Source organism: Muscardinus avellanarius (assembly GCF_963383645.1).
Source record: "Muscardinus avellanarius genome assembly, chromosome: 3".
In the NCBI taxonomy this organism is placed as follows: Eukaryota; Metazoa; Chordata; class Mammalia; order Rodentia; family Gliridae; genus Muscardinus; species Muscardinus avellanarius.
In genome coordinates this window covers 97,354,205-97,374,688 of record NC_137788.1, presented here as the reverse complement: position 1 = coordinate 97,374,688, position 20,484 = coordinate 97,354,205, and the positions used below count along the sequence as shown (strand labels likewise).

The window sequence follows — 20,484 nt, the reverse complement described above, 5'->3', positions numbered from 1 at the left end:
TCCCAAGTACTGGGATTACAGGCATGTGTCACCACACCAGGGCTAACCAATTGGCTATTTTTATAGAATTATTTTCTTCTCTCTCCACTCCAAATTATTTTAAGATCTATTCCAGAACTCCATGCTAAGATTGTTTCCATTTAATTTCCTGGTATGAATTAAAGACTCCATTGAGTGGGCTGACTATAAAGTTCGGCTTTCTCTGCTCATAGCATTTTAACACGAAATCATTCTTGATGCCAAAATATTTTAATGATTTATGTTTGGGGACTAGTGTCCTGAGATATTTTTTCCTGAGGTACAATTTGTTTTTTCAAAATGAATGAAACCTCTGTCTACTTTTATTTCAGTACTGTGTAATTAGACAGTAGGGATAGAGTTTCAATATTACTTTTTCCCAAAGGCTTATTTATTTTTCTGGAGAAAAAAAATTTCCATACACTTCTGATTCTTCTTTTATTTATTTTATTTTATTTTTGTGGAACTGGGAATTGAATCCAGGGGCATTCTACCTCTGAGCTACATCCCCGGCCCTATTTTTTTTCTCTTATTATTTATTTTGAAACAGAATTTCACTAAGTTGTGGAAGCCTCCCTAAGTATCTCAGGCTGGCCTTGAACCTGCAATCCTCCTGTCTCAGCCTCCCAAATGCTAGGATTACAAGTGTGCACCACCACGCCTGACTGCTTCTTCTTCTAGTTAATGAATAAGCATATTTATTTTCCAAAGAGTCTCTTGGTTTTCATCTTCAGGGTAGGCCTCTGTGTACATTGAGACCAAAGTCACGCAAGGCCTCATTTATCCCCTAGATGCAAGGGCACAGTGCCTGGCATGAGTATAAATCAGAAGGGTTTTAACTGCAATTATGTCTCACATGTGGTAGAAGCTTTTAACACCAAGGGCAAGGAAAGGACCCGGCCTCTTCCAAAACTCACGTAAAGCCATCTCAGGACATGCGAAGGCGACCAGCTCAAGACGGCTCCTCTAACTGTGCACGGTGGCGCACGTCTGTAATCCCAGGATTTAGGAGGATCTCAGGTTCAAGGTCAGCCTCAGCAATTTAGGGAGGCTCTCCACAAGAGGGCCTTAATTAGACGTTGTTTCAAAATAAAAAATAAAGCCAGTGTGGGGTTGCATACATGTAATAGTACAGGGGAGGCTGAGACAGGAGGATCGAAGGTTTGAGACCAGTTTCAGCAATTTAGCGAGAACTTGTTTCAAAATAAAAAATAAAATAGGCCTGGGGTGTAGCAGGGCCTCATACATACTAGGCAAGTGCTTTCCCACTGATCTATAATCCCACCCTTTTTACTTTTTACCCTGTGACAAAGTCTAGCTAAGTTGCCTAGACTGTCCTCCAACCTGAGACCCTCCTGCGTAGCTAAGATTATAAAACATGTGTCACTGGTCAGTGTCTAGATGAGAAGGCTTTTTTTTTCCTTTTGGTACTGGGATTGAACCTTGGGACAGTCTACCTATGAGCTAAGTCCCTGAGGATCTCACTAAGTTGCTGAAACTGGCCTCAAACCTGCAATCTTCCTGTCTCAGCCTCCCAAGTATTGGGACTCCAGGCATGTGCCACAGCGCCCGGCTAACACTTCTTCATCAGATCCCAATCTACGGCATGGAGTTGGGATGAGTTATATTCCATCTCCCTCATCTGTGTTTCTATTTCTACATTAACCACACAGTGTTAAATTACTACAACTTAGTGTCTATTTTGAAGTGTTTTTTCTTTTAAAAAATTTTTCTTTGGACGGGCGGGGTAGTACACACTTGTAATCCCAGCATTTGGGAGGCTGAGACAGGAGGATTGCAGGTTCGCAGCCAGCCTCAGTGAGGCCCTTTGTAACTCAGCGAGACCCTGTTTCAAAATAAAGAATAAAAAATAGGGCTGGGGGTGTATCTTGGAGATAGAATGTCCCTGGGTTCCATCCCCAGGACTGCAAATAAGTAAATAAATAAATAAATAGGCCGGTAAGTAGTTTGGGGGTAGAATGCCCCTGTGTTCAATCCCCAGTAACATAAAAAAAAAAATAGTAAGTAAAAGACTACAAATGTTCCTCAGAGTACTGCTTTAACTGCGTTATATTGGTTTTCGTGTTTTCTTACATCATCTACTTGTAAATTATCATTTATGTATTTATTTATTTATTTCTGTTACTGAGTATTAAACTCTGGGGCATTCTACCTCTGAGCTATATCCCAGCCCTATTTTATTTTTTATTTTGAAACAGGGTCTCATTAAGTTGCAAAGGGCCTCACAACCTGAGGCTGGCCATGAACCTGTGATCCTCCTGTCTCTGCCTCCCAAGTACTGGGATTACAAGTGTGTAACACCACACCTGGCATTTTTTTTTTTGTGTGTGTGTGTGGTACGTGAATGGAGCCCAGGGGCATTGTACCTCTGAGCGACACCCCCAGTCCTATTTTTTAGTCTTTTTATTTTTTTGAAACAGTTTCACTAAGTTGTAAAGGGTCTCACTAAGTAGCTGAGGCCGGCTATAAACCAAGATTTCCCCGTCCCCTATCTCTGCCTCTCAAATGCTGGGATTATAAGCATGTGTGCGCCAGCCTTTTTTTTTCTTTTCCTTTTTTCTTCCTTCCTTCCTTCCTTTTTTTTTTTTTCTCTGTATTACCTCACTGAGTTGCGAAGGGCCTCGATAAACAGCTGAGGCTGTCTGCGAACCACGATCCTCTGGTCTCAGCCTCCTGAATGCTGGGATTACAAACATGGATTACATGCCCAGCTTCCACGCCTGGCTTTTATTTCATATTAAATACAAAATTATTTAGATGAGCACTGAGTAAAATATTTATATCCACATGTATATATATTTATAACCTGTTTATTCACATATTTTATGTTCTTTTTTAAATTGACATAGCAATTATTTTCATAGACTCACAGCCCTTATAACTGTAAGGGATTATAACATCAGATCCAGATAAGCAAGCTATTGTTATGCTAAGGTATAGTTGAGATATTGGAGGTCCAGAACGATGAGGTGATTTACCAAAGGATATATATATATATATATGTGTGTGTGTGTGTGTGTGTGTGTGTGTGTGTGTGTGTGTATATATATATATACACATACATACATATGTATATGTATATACCCATATGTCCTTTGCTAAAAATATATATGTGTATATGTATATATGTATATATAATATATATGTGTGTATATATATGTATATATATGTGTCTATGTGTGTATATATATATGTATGTATGTGAGACAGCAAATGAGAATTAGAGCCCAGAATTTTGGAGTAAAATTATAAACAGGATGCTGTCAGAGTGGTTGTTCATTATCCTTCCTGTCTGAAGACAAGCCACATGAATAATATAAAATAGAAGTAGTGTAGCCAGGCGTGGTGGCGCATGCTTATAATCCCAGCATTTGGGAGGCTGAGACAGGAGGATCACGGTTTGACGACAGCCTCAGCTACTTAGGCCCTCTGCAACTCAGTGAGGCCCAGTTTCAAAATAAAGAATAAAAAAAAAAAATAGGGCTGGGGGTTTAGCTCGGAGGTCAAACGCCCCTGGGTTTCACTCCCTGCACCCCCACATACACACCTAGTTAGAGAGCTGACTAGTTGTCACTAGTTAGAGAGCTGACTGCGTAGACCAGAAGATGCCTGTTTGTTTATATTTGCCCAGAGAAGTGGAAGGAGAAATGTTCAGGTTGGAGATGCTTCTTGAAGATGTGAAAGAGAAAATTGCTGGAAGCAACTGGACTTCAGCTCTGTCTCTCCCTGAGAGTTTCCCCGTCGCCCCGCATGGCTCGGCACCCGCAGCTTCTTCACTCTCAAATGAGGTAACACAGCAACCTACAGCCTAATTTTGTGCCAGGAAAATGTTTGTTCGTGTGCAGACTCTGAATTCATGGATTCACTGAATTCTATTTTAATATTTCATGAAAACCTAACTTTCCCAAATCCGATGAATCATCTTACTTTAAACGGAACCAGCTTTTAATAATTGGAAGCTATTTCAAGTGTTGGTTTTTGACACAATGCAGTTTTTACTGGTTAACCACTGAAGGGCTATTTCTTCTGGATGAACAGCCGAACTTTTATGAATTGTGCCTGGAAAATTTTTCTTCTTCTTAATAGTTTCTTACTTTCTCTTCTAAATAAAGAAGAGCATACTCAGCAAAACAATGATTTCCCCTGAGCCTACTTTTGCATTTTCCTTCTCTCAAGATAAATTTTTGGGGATTGTCCACGCGGGCAGGATTGGGAATTTGAATCAGTCTCCGTTGTCTCTCTCTATGCTGTTTCTGTAGCCTCGACGATCAGAACAGATTAAAATTCAGAGAAGCTGAATCATCTAAATAATTGCCTTAAATTGACTCATTGTGCATAGTATTTGAAGACACAGCCTGTGGCTGATATTCAAATCCTGAAGAGAGGTTTTTGTCAGCGCTAAGGGCAAGACAAGACGATTCTATACATGTAAGCTCTTCCAAGGAAGTATGTTTGCCCAGCAAAATTGCATTCACTCAGCGGCCAGCTTCAGAGGCAGGCCACTTTAGTACCCTGGATACTCAGCCCCCGCCTCAGAAAGAGCTGTGGCCTCTGACCTTGGGTTCCCACAGCTCGGAGTTTCACTTGCTTTGTGCCTTGGTGGCTGACTGGTTTTTGAACATCAGACTGCCTCGCATAAAGTGGAGGCTGGAGACGGGAAACCAGATCCACTGTGGACTTATACCACCGCAGTGCTGCGCCGCCGGCAGTCTCCACGGTGCACAGCACATTTCCTGCTAGGCCTTAACCTGAATTTGCTCCTAGGTGGTGTGAGGGGCCCTTGGGGCAGCTTGGCCGTCTGCCCAGTAGCCCCTCCGGCCCAGATTTGCTCTGCGTGGTCCCAAGTTTACAGCAACCATTGTGAAATGAAGACTCTTCATACTGTGAAGCCCTAAGGAGAGTCTGCTGGTGGTATTATTCACCGTGTATTTATTCATCCATTCAGCAACGTTTGTTGCGCTATGCCAGGCATTTTTCTAGATACTGGAGATACCACACAAGGAAGGCAGGCGCATCTCCTGTGCTCAAGATGCTGGGAGGAAGATAAATACTTACTGAACAGAGTCAAATCTGAGTGCAGAACGCTCAAAGTGCTGTGCAAGAAGTAACGACGCGTTCTGTGTGACTCTGAGGCTAGGCTGCCTGGGTTCAAACCCTGGCCCTGTCATTTATCAGCTTGTGACCTTGGGAAAGTCAATGCAACGTCCCTGGAAGGTTAATGCTCCCTCCTCTGTGAAGTGGAGGTGTTAGTGCCTGCCTCCCGGGGACGTTAGGACAATGTAAATAAGTTGGGGTGTGTAAAGCACTTAAGGGGGCTGGCGGCCAGTCAGCCTATTTCCTGGGTGTTAGCTGTCCTGACCAAGTAATGGGATACAAGCAAAGTTAAGTGTGAGAGGGCAGCCTCGCCGAGGGAGAGCTGGTCAGAGGTGATGTTGGATTGAGTCCTGGGAGGGGGAGGCCATGAGGAGTGGGGGACAGGGACCCTGGTGATCCTTTGCGGTGTTTCCGGGGTGGTATGGGGATGCTGCCCTCATTTCGAGAGACCTCCTGCACTACTGCGGCCCTAACCGCAAGGCCTTGTGTGTGCTCCCCAAGGCCTTGTGTGTGCTCCCCAGACAACCGAGGGGCGCCGCGGTCGTCCTCCCGGGCCCCGGGGCTCGCGGGGCAGTGCGGTGACGTGGTCGCACGGGCCAGGGCTGCATCGGGCCCCCAGCGAGGAGCTCCGCCAGTGGGCGCTGTGGACGTGAGTCCTGTGCGGGGCAGCCGGGCGCTTCCTCCGAGGGCCCGACCCGGCCCAGATGCTCCGCTGCGCCCCGCCGCCAGAGGGCGCCCGGCCTCACCCCTGGGCAGAGGGACCCAGGGTGTGGGGCTGGTGGGGGGTGGGCACGTGGTTGACCCCACATTCCACCTTAGGTGCCCCTTCCCTTGGCTCCAGAAGTGAAGTGTCAAATTGAACTCCCAAGGTCTCTTAACCAAATCCCCTGAAGTGGGGTTCCCAGGCAGCTAAAAAACTGAGTATAAAGTGCAAATTGCCTTAAAAAAAAAAGTACCCATTGTTTACCTAAATAGGCCCAGCGGGGATGCTGCTGCCCAGGGCCAGCCAGAGGAAATGGTCACAAATCTGTCTTCTGATTCCAGGGTAATGTCCTGTGACTCCCTCCTGACTCCTACTGTTCATTCCATTGACGTTTTATTTTGTTTGTATTTATTTATTTATTTATTTATTTATTTATTTATGTGGGTCTGGGGATTACAAGTGTGCACCACCACACCCGGCTTTATTGTTTTATTTTAGTTGATTCATTTACAGTATTGGGGATTGAACCCAGGGGCATTCTACCTCTGAGCTACACCCCCAGGCCTACTTTTTATTCTTTAGGGTGAAATAGGGTCTCACTAAGTTGTGGAGGGGCCTCAATAAATAGTTAAGGCTGGCCTCGAACCTGTGATCCTCCTGTCTCAGCCTTGGGAGACAAAATTTATTATAAACTGAGCATGGTGATACACGCTTTTGTAATCTCAGTCCTTGAGGGGCTGAGACAGGAGGTTTGCAGCCAGCATCAGCTACTTAGTGAAGCTCTCAGCAACTTAGTGAGACCCTGTTTCAAAATAAAGAAATCGGTCTTAAAGTGTAGCTTAGAGGTACAGTACTCCTGGGTTCAATCTCAAGTAGCACACACACAACAACAACAAAAAAATTGTTTTCATTTGTTTCTTGACTATTTGCATTTCCTCTTTTTGGGGGGGAATTGAACCCTAGGGCACGGTACCTCCAAGCTACATCTCCATCCCTATTTTATTTTATTTTTGAAACAAGGTCTCGCTAATTTGCTGAGGCTGACCTTGAACCTGTGATCTTCCTGTCTCAGCTTTCCAAGTCCTGGGATTATAGGCATGCACCACCATACCCAGATGGACCTCTTCTTTGACAGCATCAACATTTCAACTTATGTTTGCAAGACTCAAACCACAGTCAATTTCTTTTTTTAAAGGCAGATAACTGGGGAGATTTGAAGAATAAATAATGCTCAGTGTTGAAATCTTGAGTCTTAGATTATTCATCATTAAAACGGAGACAGCATGCCAGGATGGTCAGAAGGAATAATGAACATTTGGGAAGCTCCTGGCACCTAACAAGAGATCAGGAAATATCGTTGTTGGTTCTATCAATAAAATAAATACTGAAGTCATCAAAAAAAAATTCATGGGCAAAGGATATAGACTAAAGAGTCATAAGTAGAAAATACCACCAATACAAACACGTACAGAAAAATGTTTATCTCCTTGAATAATAGAGGAGATCCTATAAATTTCTTCTAATATAGATGCCACCCCTCTCCTCTTTTAAATTAACAAAAATAAACAACAATAATAAACCATTTTCAAGTGATAATTCCTGCTCCTGAGAAAGGTGTGGTCGAGCTGAGCCACATTGTTAGTGGCTGTGTAACCCATGAAACCTTTGTGGAAAGCAATTTGACAAAATGCATCATCACACAAACATGTTCCCCACCTTTGGCCCAGATGTTTCCTCGGGAAGTAATTCAAAATGTGGGAAAAGATATGTGTCCAATAATACTTGTGCCAACATCCTTTACAATGGTGGAGAAAGTACATTTATTTTCTGTTTACATAAAGGGGAAGACCATAGCAAATATACACAGCGCGTGGTGTCAGACTTTCTGTTCAGTAGTATAATTATTTTGTGTTACAAAAGGTCATATAGCCAGGCAAGATGGTGCTCACCTATCATCATAGTACTTGGGAAGCTGAAACGGGAGGATTGCAGGTTCAAGGCTAGCCTCAGCAATTTAGCAAAACCCTGTTTTATTTTTGTTTTGTTTTTGTTTTTGTTTTGTTTTGTTTTTTGGTGGTACTGGGGTTCTTGGAAGCCCTTCTACCTCCGGGCTACACTCCCAGACCTATTTTTACATTTTTTTATTTGGAAACAGGGTCTCCTCAGCCTGCACGATCCTCCTGTCTCTACCTCCCAAGCGCGGGGATTACAAGCAGGGATTAAAAGCGTGTGCCACCACGCCCAGCTAGACCCTGTTTTAAAAACAAAACAAAAGCTGGGCGTGGTGGCGCAGGCTTGTGCTTCGGAGGCTGAGACAGGAGGATCACACAGGTTTGAAGCCAGCCTCAGCTACTTAGTGAGGCTCTCAGCAACTTAGTGAGACCCTGTTTCCAAATAAAATATAAAATAGGTCTGGGAGTATAGCCTAGAGGTAGAAAGCCTCTGTGTTCCACCCCCAATACCACCAAAATAATAATAATAATAATAATAATAATAATAATAATAATAATAAATAAAAATAAAAAGGGCTTGGGGTGTAGTTCAGAGATAGAATGACCCTGAGTTCAATACTTGATACTGAAAAAAAAAAAAAATAGAAAGAAAGGAAAGAAAAGGAAAAAAAAGGACATCTAATCAACCATTTAGGGCTCTAGGCCTAAACCACTTTTTAGATCACAAACACATTTCTTTGAAAAAATCTTTTTTCCCCTTCAGAACTGGGAATTGAATGAACCCAGGGACATTCTATCTTCAAACTACATTTCTAACCTTATTTTTTATTCTTTATTTTGAAACAGGGTCTAAGTTGTGAAGGGCCTCACTAAGTAGCTGAGGCTGGCCAAGAACCTGCAATCCTCCTATCTCAGCCTCCCAAGTACTGGGATCACAAGTGTGCACCACCACGCCCGGCTCTTGAAAAATCCTTTAGAGCTTTATTAACCAGCGGTAAGCTCAATCGATTGAAAACTTCTCTTCTGGGCTCAGGGTGGAAGAGTAGCCAAGGACTTGGGTTCCATTCCCAGCACCCAAGGATGGGGGGAAAAATCTCCCCAAACATATTTTCCTCTGGTGTAGGGTGGAGTAATTTGAAATGAAGGACAAGAAAGAAAGAAGAAAATAGTGTGTGGGGGGGGAGTCTTTTCTCATCTGTACCCCAGGTTTTTTCTTTCTTTTTTTTTTTTTTTTTTTTTTTTTTTTTTTTGGTGGTACTGGGGTTCCTGGGAGCCCTTCTACCTCCGGGCTACACTCCCAGACCTATTTTTTATTTTTGGAAACAGGGTCTCTTAAGCCAGCGCGGCTGGCTTCGAACCTGCGTGATCTTCCTGTCTCTGCCTCCCAAGCGCGGGGATTACAAGCGTGAGCCACCCCGCCCGGCTGTATCCCAGGTTTTAAAATTTGTTTGGGGCCAGGCGTGGTGGCGCACGCTTGTAATCCCAGCATTTGGGAGCCTGAGACGGGAGGATGGCAGTTCACGGACAGCCTCAGCTACTGAGGCCCTTTGCAACTCAGTGAGACCTTGTTTCAAAATAAAGAATAAAAAAATAGGGCTGGAGGTGTAGCTCGGCGGTAGAATGCACCTGGGTTCCATCCCCAGTACAGCTAAATAATAAGTAAGTAAGTAAATAAATAAATAAATAAATAAATAAATAAATAAAATCTGTTTGGAGGCAGAAAGATTCCCAGCTAGGGTTGGAGCTTTGGTTCTCTTAAGCACAGCCGAGACAGGCTGAGACCCCACTGAGAGGCATCAGAGCTAAGGATGCCTCTTTTTCTTCCTCTGGTCCCTGGGGCCTCCGCTTCCCCTGCTAGAAGAGGCGCTTGGCAGGTCGGGCCGGGTCGGGTCCGGGCAGCACACCGGGCTGTGCCTGCAAGGCCCGGGTGAGTCACGTCACCCAGCAAACCCAGCAAACCCACAACGGTGTGTGCTTTGTGGCACAGGGGGACCCCAGCGGCACCCGGGGAAGCCTGGACCGTGCAGAGACGACGGCTCCCAGTCCACGCTGTGCCTTCTGCAGCCGGCTCCTTGAATGGTGAGGGCTTCTTGCAGCTGCCTTCCCAGGCTGGGCGGGTGAGTGGTGGACCCGGGGTGGTAACCCCAGAAAGAACTGGAGAAGCTGACTGAAGCCCCTGGCGAGTGAAAGAGGCCCAGCTCCAGGGGTGGGGCCCATCGCCCTCCGCCCTCCCACCGTCTTGGTCCTCTAGCAGTGGTTCTTTCCAGAACAACATCAGGGGAGTTTCTAAAGTAATGCACAAGCCCCCCTGGGTTTAGTCCTCCCCCAGTTTCAGCAGAGCCAGGCATGGCGTTCCAGGAGGAATGGTGCGTTTGAATCTCCCCAGGTGGTTAGGATGAGCACCCCCGGCGCAGAATCACAGAAGTAGCACATGAAGGATGGTCCTGGGCTCAGTTAGAACTTCCCCCATGAGAGACCATTCACTGTTGTTCAGAGCACCTCCTCCTCCTCCTCCTCCTCCTCCTCCTCCTCCTCCTCCTCCTCCTCCCCCTCCTCCCTCCTCCCCCTCCTCCCTCCTCCCCCTCTCCTCCCCCCTCCTCTCCCTCCTCTCTTCTCCTCTCCTCTCCTCTCCTCTCCTCTCCTCTCCTCTCCTCTCCTCTCCTCTCCTCTCCTCTCTCTCTCTCTTCTCTTCTCTTCTCTTCTCTTCTCTTCTCTTCTCTTCTCTTCTCTCTCTCTCTCTCTCTCTCTCTCTCTCTGCACTGAGGATTGAACCCAAGGACATTCTACCTCAGAGCTCTACCTCCAACTGTTTTGTGAATTACTATTATTATTATTTTGAAATAGTGTCTTGCTAAGTTGCTGATGGTCTCTCTGAGTTGCCAAAGCTGGCCTTGAGCCTGGATCCTCCTGTCTCAGCCTCTAAGTACTGGGATTACAGCCAGGCACCACTGTGCCAGGCTGTCTTCCCTGTAGGGCCCCGCCCATGCCTCCTCCTCCAGTCCCACTGGAAGCAAATCTCTCCCTCCTCTCAGGCATGACTTCTTCCCATTCCCCAGCAGAAACCCTCCAGAGCCAACAATCTGGAAATCATGCCAAGTCCATCCTTGTGGGAGAACATGTGCCTAGCATGTGGGAGGCCCTGGGCTTGGTCCCCAGAACTGCAACAAAGCAAAATAAAACCAAGGAGAAATCTGTAGCATTTTTGAAACACCCATTGGCTCGGCTGTTAGCCCATGTGGCTACAGAATCACTGGTTCATAGCTTCCATCAGGGAGAGCTGCCGAAGCCTGGCCAATTTATCTATGAAAGGCCAAGCGTCAAGCAGGCGGGCTACTTAGCAACACAGCAAACTCAAATAGAAGCAAATGAACAGGTCGGATAGACTCGGGTTTCCTGTTACAAAGCACTGCAGCACAGGAATGGGCAATTGTGTTTTACTGAGTGTCCACCCCTAAAAAAAGAAACAGCACGGAGTTTGTGCTAAAAATGACCGTGGGTCATCTGGTGAGGACCACATGCCAGCCATCAGCGCCAGCTCTCCTTTAAACACAAGGGGCACCGAGTCCTCCCAGGCCCGAGGTTTTTATTTATTGAATTAATGTCTAGATTTGAGATTTTTAAAAAAGAGTTTAAGTATGACGCAGATATTTTGACCTTTAAAACCCATTTTGATGAGCTGGGTGTGGTGGCGCAGCCTCTGAGACAGGAGGACTGCAGGTGTGAGGCCAGCCTTAGCGACTTAGCGGGACCCTTTTCAAAATTAACAAAAAATAGGGGGACTGGAGGTGTAGGTCAGAGGTAGAATGCGCCTGAGTTCAATCCCCAGGATCCCCCCCAACACACATCAGAAAAAAAGAACAAAACAAAAAAATTTTCAATTACGTACTGACAGTACTGTTTCTCTTTTAAATTCCTAGTCTAGACTCTACAGAATCAGATAAGTACCTGATAGCCGATAGGGGCCACTGTTCTAGACTAAATATACTCTCTTATTTATAATGGACAGATGGAAAGAAAAACACAACCAAGTGTAAAATCAAACAGGAACTCTCCAGCTGGGTGGTGATGGGGAGATAGACATGACCCGTGAATTGAAATCTTGGTAAACTACATAAGGACTGACAAACTGCAGGCAAGGCTACGTGCTCTTTACTCCCAGGAAAGATGAGACGGCACTCTGGTGGGATAGGTTCTTTATGAAGTTTGCTAATGTACATGCTCTTTCAGGGGATTTGTCAGATGGTACATATATGTAACAATTATTACAATACCCCCCCATCATGATTTATCTACATGTGTATTGTTTATATAAATGTCAATGTGATAAATGCAAAACGTGTATCCCTTCACGTTATTTCTGGTGCAAAACTTTCAATGTAAGAGAATACCTTAGCCCCTCTGTCTTGCTGAACAAATGCGTTCTCCAGTAGGATTATCCCTGACTGCTAGGTTTGTCCAGAAGGCTTTAGTGCACAAAAGCATTTGAAAAGAAGCAGAAAGAGCCAGGTCATGTGTGGGCTGCACTCTCTCCAACGAAATCCAGGTCTCCCACTTTGGAGCAGAGCAGATGTTCAACCACCCCAGAGGCGGAGGGTGGAGACCGGAAATGAGGTGTGAGAAAATGTGTGAGTCAGCAGAGCAGGTTTTTCCAAGAGGAGGGAAGGGGCCTGCCTCTCCGCCCCAGGTCCAGGAACCCCAAGCCCTCTCCACAGGCAGCAGGCCCCAGCCCAGCTCGAAGTGGGTGCCTCTGCTCAGCAATGCCTCAAGTTCATACCCCAGCCCTGGGGCCACAGCCTCCTCCCAGCCAGGCTGTCTCAGGACTTGGTGCTCTCTGAATTAAGAATGAGCAGCTCTCCCGGGGTGTGTGTGGGGGGCTACTGCCATATCCCAGGGGCTGAGACAGAGCTTGGTTGAAAACTGTTATTCATTAGAATTCCTTTGGAGGAGCTAGAATCTGAAAAAAAAGGGAGTTCAAAATTAGACAAGTGGCCGGGCATGACAGCACATGCTTGTAATCCCAGTGTTTGGGAGGCTGAGACAGGAGGATCGCTCAGTTTTGAATACAACCTCAGCTACTTAGGCTCTCAGCAACTTAATTAGACCCTGTTTCCAAATAAATTATAACGTGGGTCTGGGAGTGTAGCCTGGAAATAGAAAGCCCCTGGTTCCATCACCAGTCTCACACACACACACACACACACACACACACACACACACACACACACACACGTTGGAGAAGTCTGATAGATGCCTATTGCAGTTGCTGCTCTCTGATGCCCCCTACGCTAACTCCCATGCTTTAGAGGCTTCTTGGACAAATTCAGCTTGTACTTTTTATTTTTGCGGTACTAGGGGTGGAAATCAGGGGAATTCTACCTTTGAGCTACACCTCCAGGCCTGTCTTTTTATTCTTTATTTTAAAACAGGGTCTCACTAAGTTGCGGAGGGCCTCACTAAGTAGCTGAGGCTTTCCCAGTCTCAGCCTCCAGAATGCTGGGATTACAAACCTGCACCACCACGCCCCCTTTCTTTATGTTTTGTAAACATTCTTATAAGGTCGGATGGTGCTGGGCACTCTTTCTTACAGGGAAGCTCTCAAACAGGAGGGCAGAGAGGACCTCTGTTGAGGACGACAGGCCACTCTCCTATACTGTTTCAGTCTCTATCGCAAGAAATGTTAACATTTCAGTTTACTTCTATCTCTATTAAAAATGTACTAAAAGGCTGGGTGTGGTGGCACATGCTTGTAATCCCAGTACTTGGGAGGTTCAGACAGGAGGATCACACAGGTTTGAAGCCAGCCTCAGCAGCTTAGTGAGGCCCTCCGCAACTTAGTCAGACTCTGTTTCCTGGGTTGCATCCTCAGTACCAAAAAAAAAAAAAAAAAAGGTTCCCTAATATATGAGAGTTAGGGAGAAATGGGTCATAGGAGGAACTCTTGGAAGAGGATCAGTAACTTTTAACCCTGTTTACATTGTCTTTGGATATACAATATTTTTTTTATTTTTTAGGGAGTTTATTTACTCTTTTTTTGCCTGTGCCATTGAAATCATATCCAAGAAATCACTTCCAATTTCAATGTTGTGAGGTTTTATGACCCAGATTTTCTTCTAAAAGCTTATAGTATTAAGATTTATATTTAGGTCTTTTATCTATTTTGAGTTAATATCTGTATATGTGTTAGGTAAGGGTCCAATTTTATTCTTTTTCATTTATTATTATTTTTCAACAATATTTAGTTAAAAGACTAGTATTTCCTCCACCAAAAGTTCATGGAAACCTTGTCAAAAATAACTTGACAATGTATGGAAAAATTTATCTCTAGGCTTTTATTTAGCTCCAATGGTTTATATATCTGCCTTTAGAACAGTACTACACTGTTTCAATTATTGTAGCTTTATATGGTTTGAAATCAGAAAATATACATCTTCTAGTTTTGTTCTTCTTTGAGACTGTTTTGGGTATCTAGAGTCCATATTCCATATCAGGATAGATTTTTTCTGAAAAATAAATAAATAAATGTATGATAGTTTCACCAAAAAAAAAAAAAAAGAAAAAAATATTCTCTGGTAAGAAAGAAAGGAAAAAGAAATATTGAAATGTTATCTTTAAGTCATCAAAAGTTTGGTACCAGACAAATGAAACTGTTATGTGAGATTATCAATGTTAATATTGTATAAATTGCTATAATACTAGATGTCAACCAGTAAGCCAAGCGTGGGAAGGAGGGATGGGGAGGGAATGGGGTGGGGATCGGGTAGGGGCTAACTGGGTGAGATGTGCATGTATGTCTACAAAAGTATTTTCTTTATACCACTATGATGTATGAATACATTGCACCAATAAAAAATAAAAAAAATAAAAAAAATTAAAAAAAAGGAAAATAAATGTACTAAAAGAGCAGAGCAGGGTGACATGCACCTGTAATCCCAGTATTTGGGAGGTGAGACAGGAGAATCTCAGGTTCAAGGCCAGCCTCAGCTACTTAGTGAGATCGTTTCAAAAAAAAAAAAAAAAAAGCGAGGAGTGAAGCCTGGAGGTAGAATGCCCTTGGGTTCAATCCCCAGTCTGCCTCCCCCCCTGAAAAAAGAAATATACTTAAACCTTTATAAGATTTTATGTACCTTTTTTAGGAAGCAAAAAATGGAAAGAAAACCCCACAGACAGATCAACCGTGGAGGGTCGGTTGTCACTGGTAAAAAGGCACCGCACCAAGGCCGGACTCTTGGTAAGCGGAGGGCTGCGGCTGTGGGTGCTTGGTCTTTAGGGCCCCTCGCTGTGGGGTCCGCTCATGGTGGCACCTTGCTCTCTGCCTCTCCAGTGGCCTTGCTTTAGACTAGGGCATTGTATGTTTTGTCTTTTCAAACTGTGAAGAATTATTAATTGAATAGACTTACATAAGACGTGGTTAAGTACCGTGAAGTGCCAATACCTCTTTCTAGCTGTAGTTACAGGATCCGCGCACCTGGACGCGAGGTGGCTCAGCCTGCCTGCGCCTCCTCCCGGCGGGACGCGTCACTGCATCTGGTAGCGTTCTGGCCGCGGGAGCGGCTGCCTTTGCCCCTGCGCATTGCATGGAGGAGAGGATTCGGGCTGGGGGAGCCCCCGCCCGCACAAGGGCCTGGAAGTCAATGATTTCAGTTAGAAGACCTTTCTCCAAAGATAGTTTAGGTGGAGAAACATTCCCTCATATAGAAGAAATGGGGTGAGAGGCCTGTCTGTTCAGGTAGCTCCTGAGCTTAAAACTCACTGCTCAGAGCCCAGTGTAGGAGGAAAGCGGAGGCGGGAGAGCTGCCCCAAGCCGCCCCGGGGGCTCACCTCCACGTCCTGCTGCCCCACCACGCTGCATCTGCCAGCTCACACTTACCAAGTTGGCCTATTTTTTATTTTATTTTTGTGGTTCTGGGGGTGGAACCCAGGAGCTTTTCTACCTCCGGGCTATACTCCCAGACCTATTTTATACTTTATTTGGAAACAGGGTCTCACTATGTTGCTGAGAGCCTCACTAAGTAGCTGAGGCTGGCTTTGAACCTGTGCGATCCTCCTGTCTCAGCCTCCCAAGCGCGGGGATTACAAGCGTGCGCCACCACGCCCAGCTAAGCTGGCGTCTCTATAGATGGTTTCTTTTCAAGTAATAATAGGTTTAATGGATCAAATATTTGCTATACCAGATGCTGTAACAGAGTAAGGGGTTTCAAAGTGTAATCAGAGGTCCCTGGAATTCCCAGAAAGAGCTTCAGGAGCCATGAAATCCTCCTTTTTAACAGCAAGGCCAATATTACAACAAATGGGTGGAGATTGAGGAATCCAGTTGCTATTAAGACAAAGATGCTTGTCAAAACATAAAACGACACCCACTTTTTAGTTTTGAAAAATGGGATGTTTTTTGGCCGGGCGTGGTGCTGCAAGCTTGTAATCCCAGTACTTGGGAGGTTGAGACAGGAGGATTACATGGGTTCGAAGCCAGCCTCAGCTACTTAATGAGACCCTGTTTCCAAATAAAATAGAAAACAGGCCGGGCATGGTGGCTCATGCTTGTAATCCCAGCATTTGGGAGGCTAAGACCCGAGGATCACAGTTCGCGGACAGCCTCAGCTACTTAGTGAGGCCCTCCGTAACTTAGTGAGACCCTGTTTCAAAATAAAAAATAGGGCAGGGGCTGTAGCTCAGAGGTTGAATACCCCTGGGTTCCATCCCCAGACCCACAAAATAAATAAATAAATAAATAAAAATAAAATAAATAAATAAATAAATAAATAAAACGGGTCTGGGGGTATAGCCTGGAGGTAGAAGGTCCCTGGGTTCCATCGCCAGTAGCACACACAAAAAAAGGGTTGTTTTTCATTAAAATAGGTTATTTTTATTTAGACAAAATTTACTAATTTAAATTAACAATCTAGTAACAATTATTTATTGTTTATTATATTTATTCATTTATATTTTGTACTGGGGATTGAACCCAGGGGCATTCTACCTTGGAGTTACACCTCCAGCCCTTTTTATTTAAAAAAAAATCTTATCTGAGCCTGGTGGTGCATGCTTGTAATCCTAGCATTTGGGAGACTGAGACCGGAGGATCGTGGTTCAGCACCAGCCTCAGCTACTTAGTAAGGCCCTCGGCTACTTAGTGAGACCCTGTTTCAAAAATAAAGAATAAAAAATAGGGCAGGGGGTGTAGCTTGGAGGTCAAATGCCCCTGGTCTCCATCCCCAAAACCGCAAAAAATTAAAAAAAAAAAGAATATGAATGTATCAAGGTAAATTGGGAAAAACAACTACAAAAGCAAGGCTGGTAATTGAGTGGGTCAAGTTCCCACAGACCATTCATTCAGTGGCATTTACTGTGTGCACCGTATAGGTGCTGGCACATCTTAAGACTCTCCATCCTACCTGAGAGCAATATTCCCAACCTTTATTTATTTATTTTTTTTCCAGAACTGAGGATGGAACCCAGGGACATTCAACCTCTAAGTTACACTCCCAGCCCTATTTTTTATTCTTTATTTTGAAATAGGGTCTCACTGAGTTGCAGAGGGCCTCACTAAGTAGCTGAGGCTGGCTGCAGACCGTGGTCCTCCTGTCTCAGCCTCTCAAACACTGGGATTGCAAGTATAAGCCACCACGCCTGGCTCATTCACAACTTTTTTTTTTTTTTTAATCTCTTTTACTTTGAGACAGGGTGTTGCTAAATTTCCCAGGCTGGCTTGCGATCCTTCTGTCTCAGCTTCCCAGGTACTAGGATTACAGGTGTGTGCCACCATGCCTGGCTACATTCTAAGGTTTTCATATCAGAACTGTTAGCAAGTATCTCTCCACGGTCAGAGGCGATCCAGGCATCACCCTATGCTGGCGACTCCCCTTGAAAGCAGCTGAGGAGCTGAGCGCCTTGGTGCCCCAGGAGCACCTTGCAAGTTAAAGCGCTACCCTCCACGCTGCGTCTTATGACTAAAGAAACTCACACTTCCTTTGTGTATCTTGGGCTTTTTCAGGCTCTGATACAGGACCCAGCTCCTGTTCTGATTCTGACGCTGGACTGCAAAGCCACAGATGTGAGAACTGTGGCACCCAGATTCACGGCTCCCCCTCAGTCTGTAGTAAAGGACCCCTGAAAGGTGAGACCCGGGGCCCCCGGATGGTGTCAGGTAGATGAACGGTTGTTCCCAATGGACTGTGATCTTAATCTTTCTTTTTTAGGTTTTTATTATAGATACAACACCCCGGGTCAGAAATACTTAAATCATAGCAGAAGAGGCACCTTTGTCCAGCCCCGCTCTTTAGACGGAAATAAAAGCTCTTTGCCTCGTAAGTACTTTCCCCTGCGTGTCCCTTGTCTCACACCTGGGCAACTCAGGCGACACTAGCCGCTGCTTCCCCAGGCAGTCCTGCCTCTCTAGTCTGCTGCTCAGGTCTCTCCTTTTTTTCTGCTGTACTGGGGACTGAACTCAGGGACATTCTACCTCTGAGCTATACACCCAGCCCTATTTTATTTGAACCAGGGTCTTGCTAAGTTGCCAAGGCTGGTCTCTATTGCAGCCTTCCTGTCTCAGCCTCCCGAGAAGTACTGGGATTACAGATGTGCCCCCAACACCCAGCTCCGCCTGGGTCTCTTGTATTCACCTGCACTTCCCAGTTCAGCCCTTTACCTGGGTGGCAAGAGGCCTCATGGGAGCTGGGAAATATGAAATCCCTGTGATAGAGGACTTTGAAAGCTATTAAGTGCTATTCAGTGCAATTCAGTAACAAACTATAAATATGTGACTGACCAAATAATCACTATTCAGAGTGGCTAAAGCTTTAAATATATCTTTACTAAAAGTCATCATGCAAAAAAGCAGACCATTTTTACAAACTCCTTAGACATCATTTAGCTAATTTCCAAGGCGAACTTTTGCTCTTTGAAAAAATTAAAATACCACAAACGTTTGTTCATAAATCTAAGACATGGGTCCTCCCTCCCAAGGAGATTCTAATTGAGAAAAACTTATGTATATAGGGAAAGGTCAAAGAAAAATGTGGTAAGTATTAACAGCGAGGTCACAGTGTGCTACGGAGCCGGGCATGGTGACACATGTCTGCAGTCCCAGTACTTGGGAGGCTGAGACAGGAGGATCGAGGGTGTTGGGAAATATAGGGACAATGAAATCAGAGCTCGACAGACCAGAACAGGTTTTATTTGGGGTAAAGCTTGGGAGGGGTCTGACTGGGAGAGAGTCCACGAGTGTCAGGGGCCCACTTCCTTACAGACTAGGGGCTTTTTATAGGGGGGTAGGATGGGTGGGAGAGCAAAGCCATTGTGTCTTTCTCTGATTGGTGAGTTTGACACCAGGCCAGAGCAGGTAAATGTATGGGGTTGGGGATAGGGTTAGAGGTGCGTCTCTTTACTTTCCCGCCATTCCTAGAGTCCTTCACTTGGCCTTGGTCAGCCCTCACAGTGCCCACAGAGGGCTTGAGACCAGCCTCAGCAACCCAGCGAGACTCTTTCAAAAAATAAAAAATAAGCCGGGCGTGGTGGCGCACGCTTGTAATCCCAGCATTTGGGAAACTGAGAGAGGAGGATCACGGTTCACGGACAGCCTCAGCTACTTAGTGAGGCCCTCTGCAACTCACTGAGACCCGGTTTCAAAATAAAGAATAAAGAATAGGGCTGGGGGTGTAGCTTGGAGGTCGAATGCCCCTGGGTTCCATCCCCAGTATCATGAAATATATAAATAAAAAGGAAATTGGGCTAGAAGTGTAGCTCGGAGGTAGAATGCCCCAGGGTGGTTAAATCTCCAATACCAAATAAATAAATAAATAAAAATAAATAAATAAATAAATATGAAATTGGGCTAGAAGTTTAGCTCAGAGATAGAATGCCCCTGGGTGGTTAAATCTCCAATACCAAGTAAATAAAGAAATACATACATACATACATACATACATTACATACGTGGTACGAGAACACAAAGGAGGGAGGGAAATAGTCCTTGGTCCCCCTCTGAATGGCAGCCACACCCAGTCCCCTCCCAGAGCCACTTTCTTCCTTCGCCCCTTCAGTACTCTTCCTCTCTGGGGACGGGCACCGGGGAGACTGGCTCTTATCTTTTATAGTTGACCGAGCAGTGCCATTCACCTGGCTGTGGCTCCCCCACCCGCCCCCAGTGACCGTCCAGGAGCAGATTTCTTCACTGTCTCCTTAGTCCTAGGACCTGTTACTCCAATAAGCACAAGAGGAGAGAAGCTAAATCACTGAAGTGTGATCTTGAAGTCCCCGAGGACACGCCTGTGGGTCGGAAGTCACGGGGAGACAGCCATTCCTCAGAGTTGAACATGGACCTTCCAGCAGTTGGAGCTGACAGAAACGGGACTGGCTGGCACTGGAGGCCACAGCCCCATCTAGGAGAGAGCACTCTTTGTCCAGTGCCAGAGATCGGTGTATTTTGTCCAGTGTTACACATCAGTGGACTGGACTAGAACTGAACCTGATGACCCAGGGCTCCTTTCTGAGTTCCTGTGTTGCCAGTAGAATCCAAAGTTAAATCTGGAGAGTACCAAAGAATTAAGATTGAGTTCATTGGCTGGGCATGGTGGTACATGCTTGTAATCTCAGTACTTCAGAGGCTGAGACAGGAGAACTGAAGGTTTGAGGCCAGCCTCAGCAATTTTAGCAAGGCCTTCTGCAACTTAGTGAGACCCTGTTTCAAAATAATAATAAAAT

At 45.2% G+C, this 20,484-nt stretch overlaps 1 protein-coding gene across 1 annotated transcript in view; it reads left to right on the top strand.

The window, feature by feature from the left end:
* Positions 1-20,484, top strand: part of AKNAD1 (AKNA domain containing 1) — a gene marked incomplete at both ends in the record, with an annotated part of 42,242 nt that overhangs the window by 14,408 nt on the left and 7,350 nt on the right. The window contains 9 exons of the mRNA XM_080691485.1: positions 3,671-3,827; positions 4,665-4,808; positions 5,655-5,782; positions 9,776-9,905; positions 11,250-11,367; positions 14,922-15,036; positions 15,231-15,415; positions 17,777-17,899; positions 17,982-18,089. Coding sequence (XP_080547611.1) covers positions 3,671-3,827; positions 4,665-4,808; positions 5,655-5,782; positions 9,776-9,905; positions 11,250-11,367; positions 14,922-15,036; positions 15,231-15,415; positions 17,777-17,899; positions 17,982-18,089 — 1,208 coding nt within the window. The remainder of the gene's footprint in view (positions 1-3,670; positions 3,828-4,664; positions 4,809-5,654; positions 5,783-9,775; positions 9,906-11,249; positions 11,368-14,921; positions 15,037-15,230; positions 15,416-17,776; positions 17,900-17,981; positions 18,090-20,484) is intronic.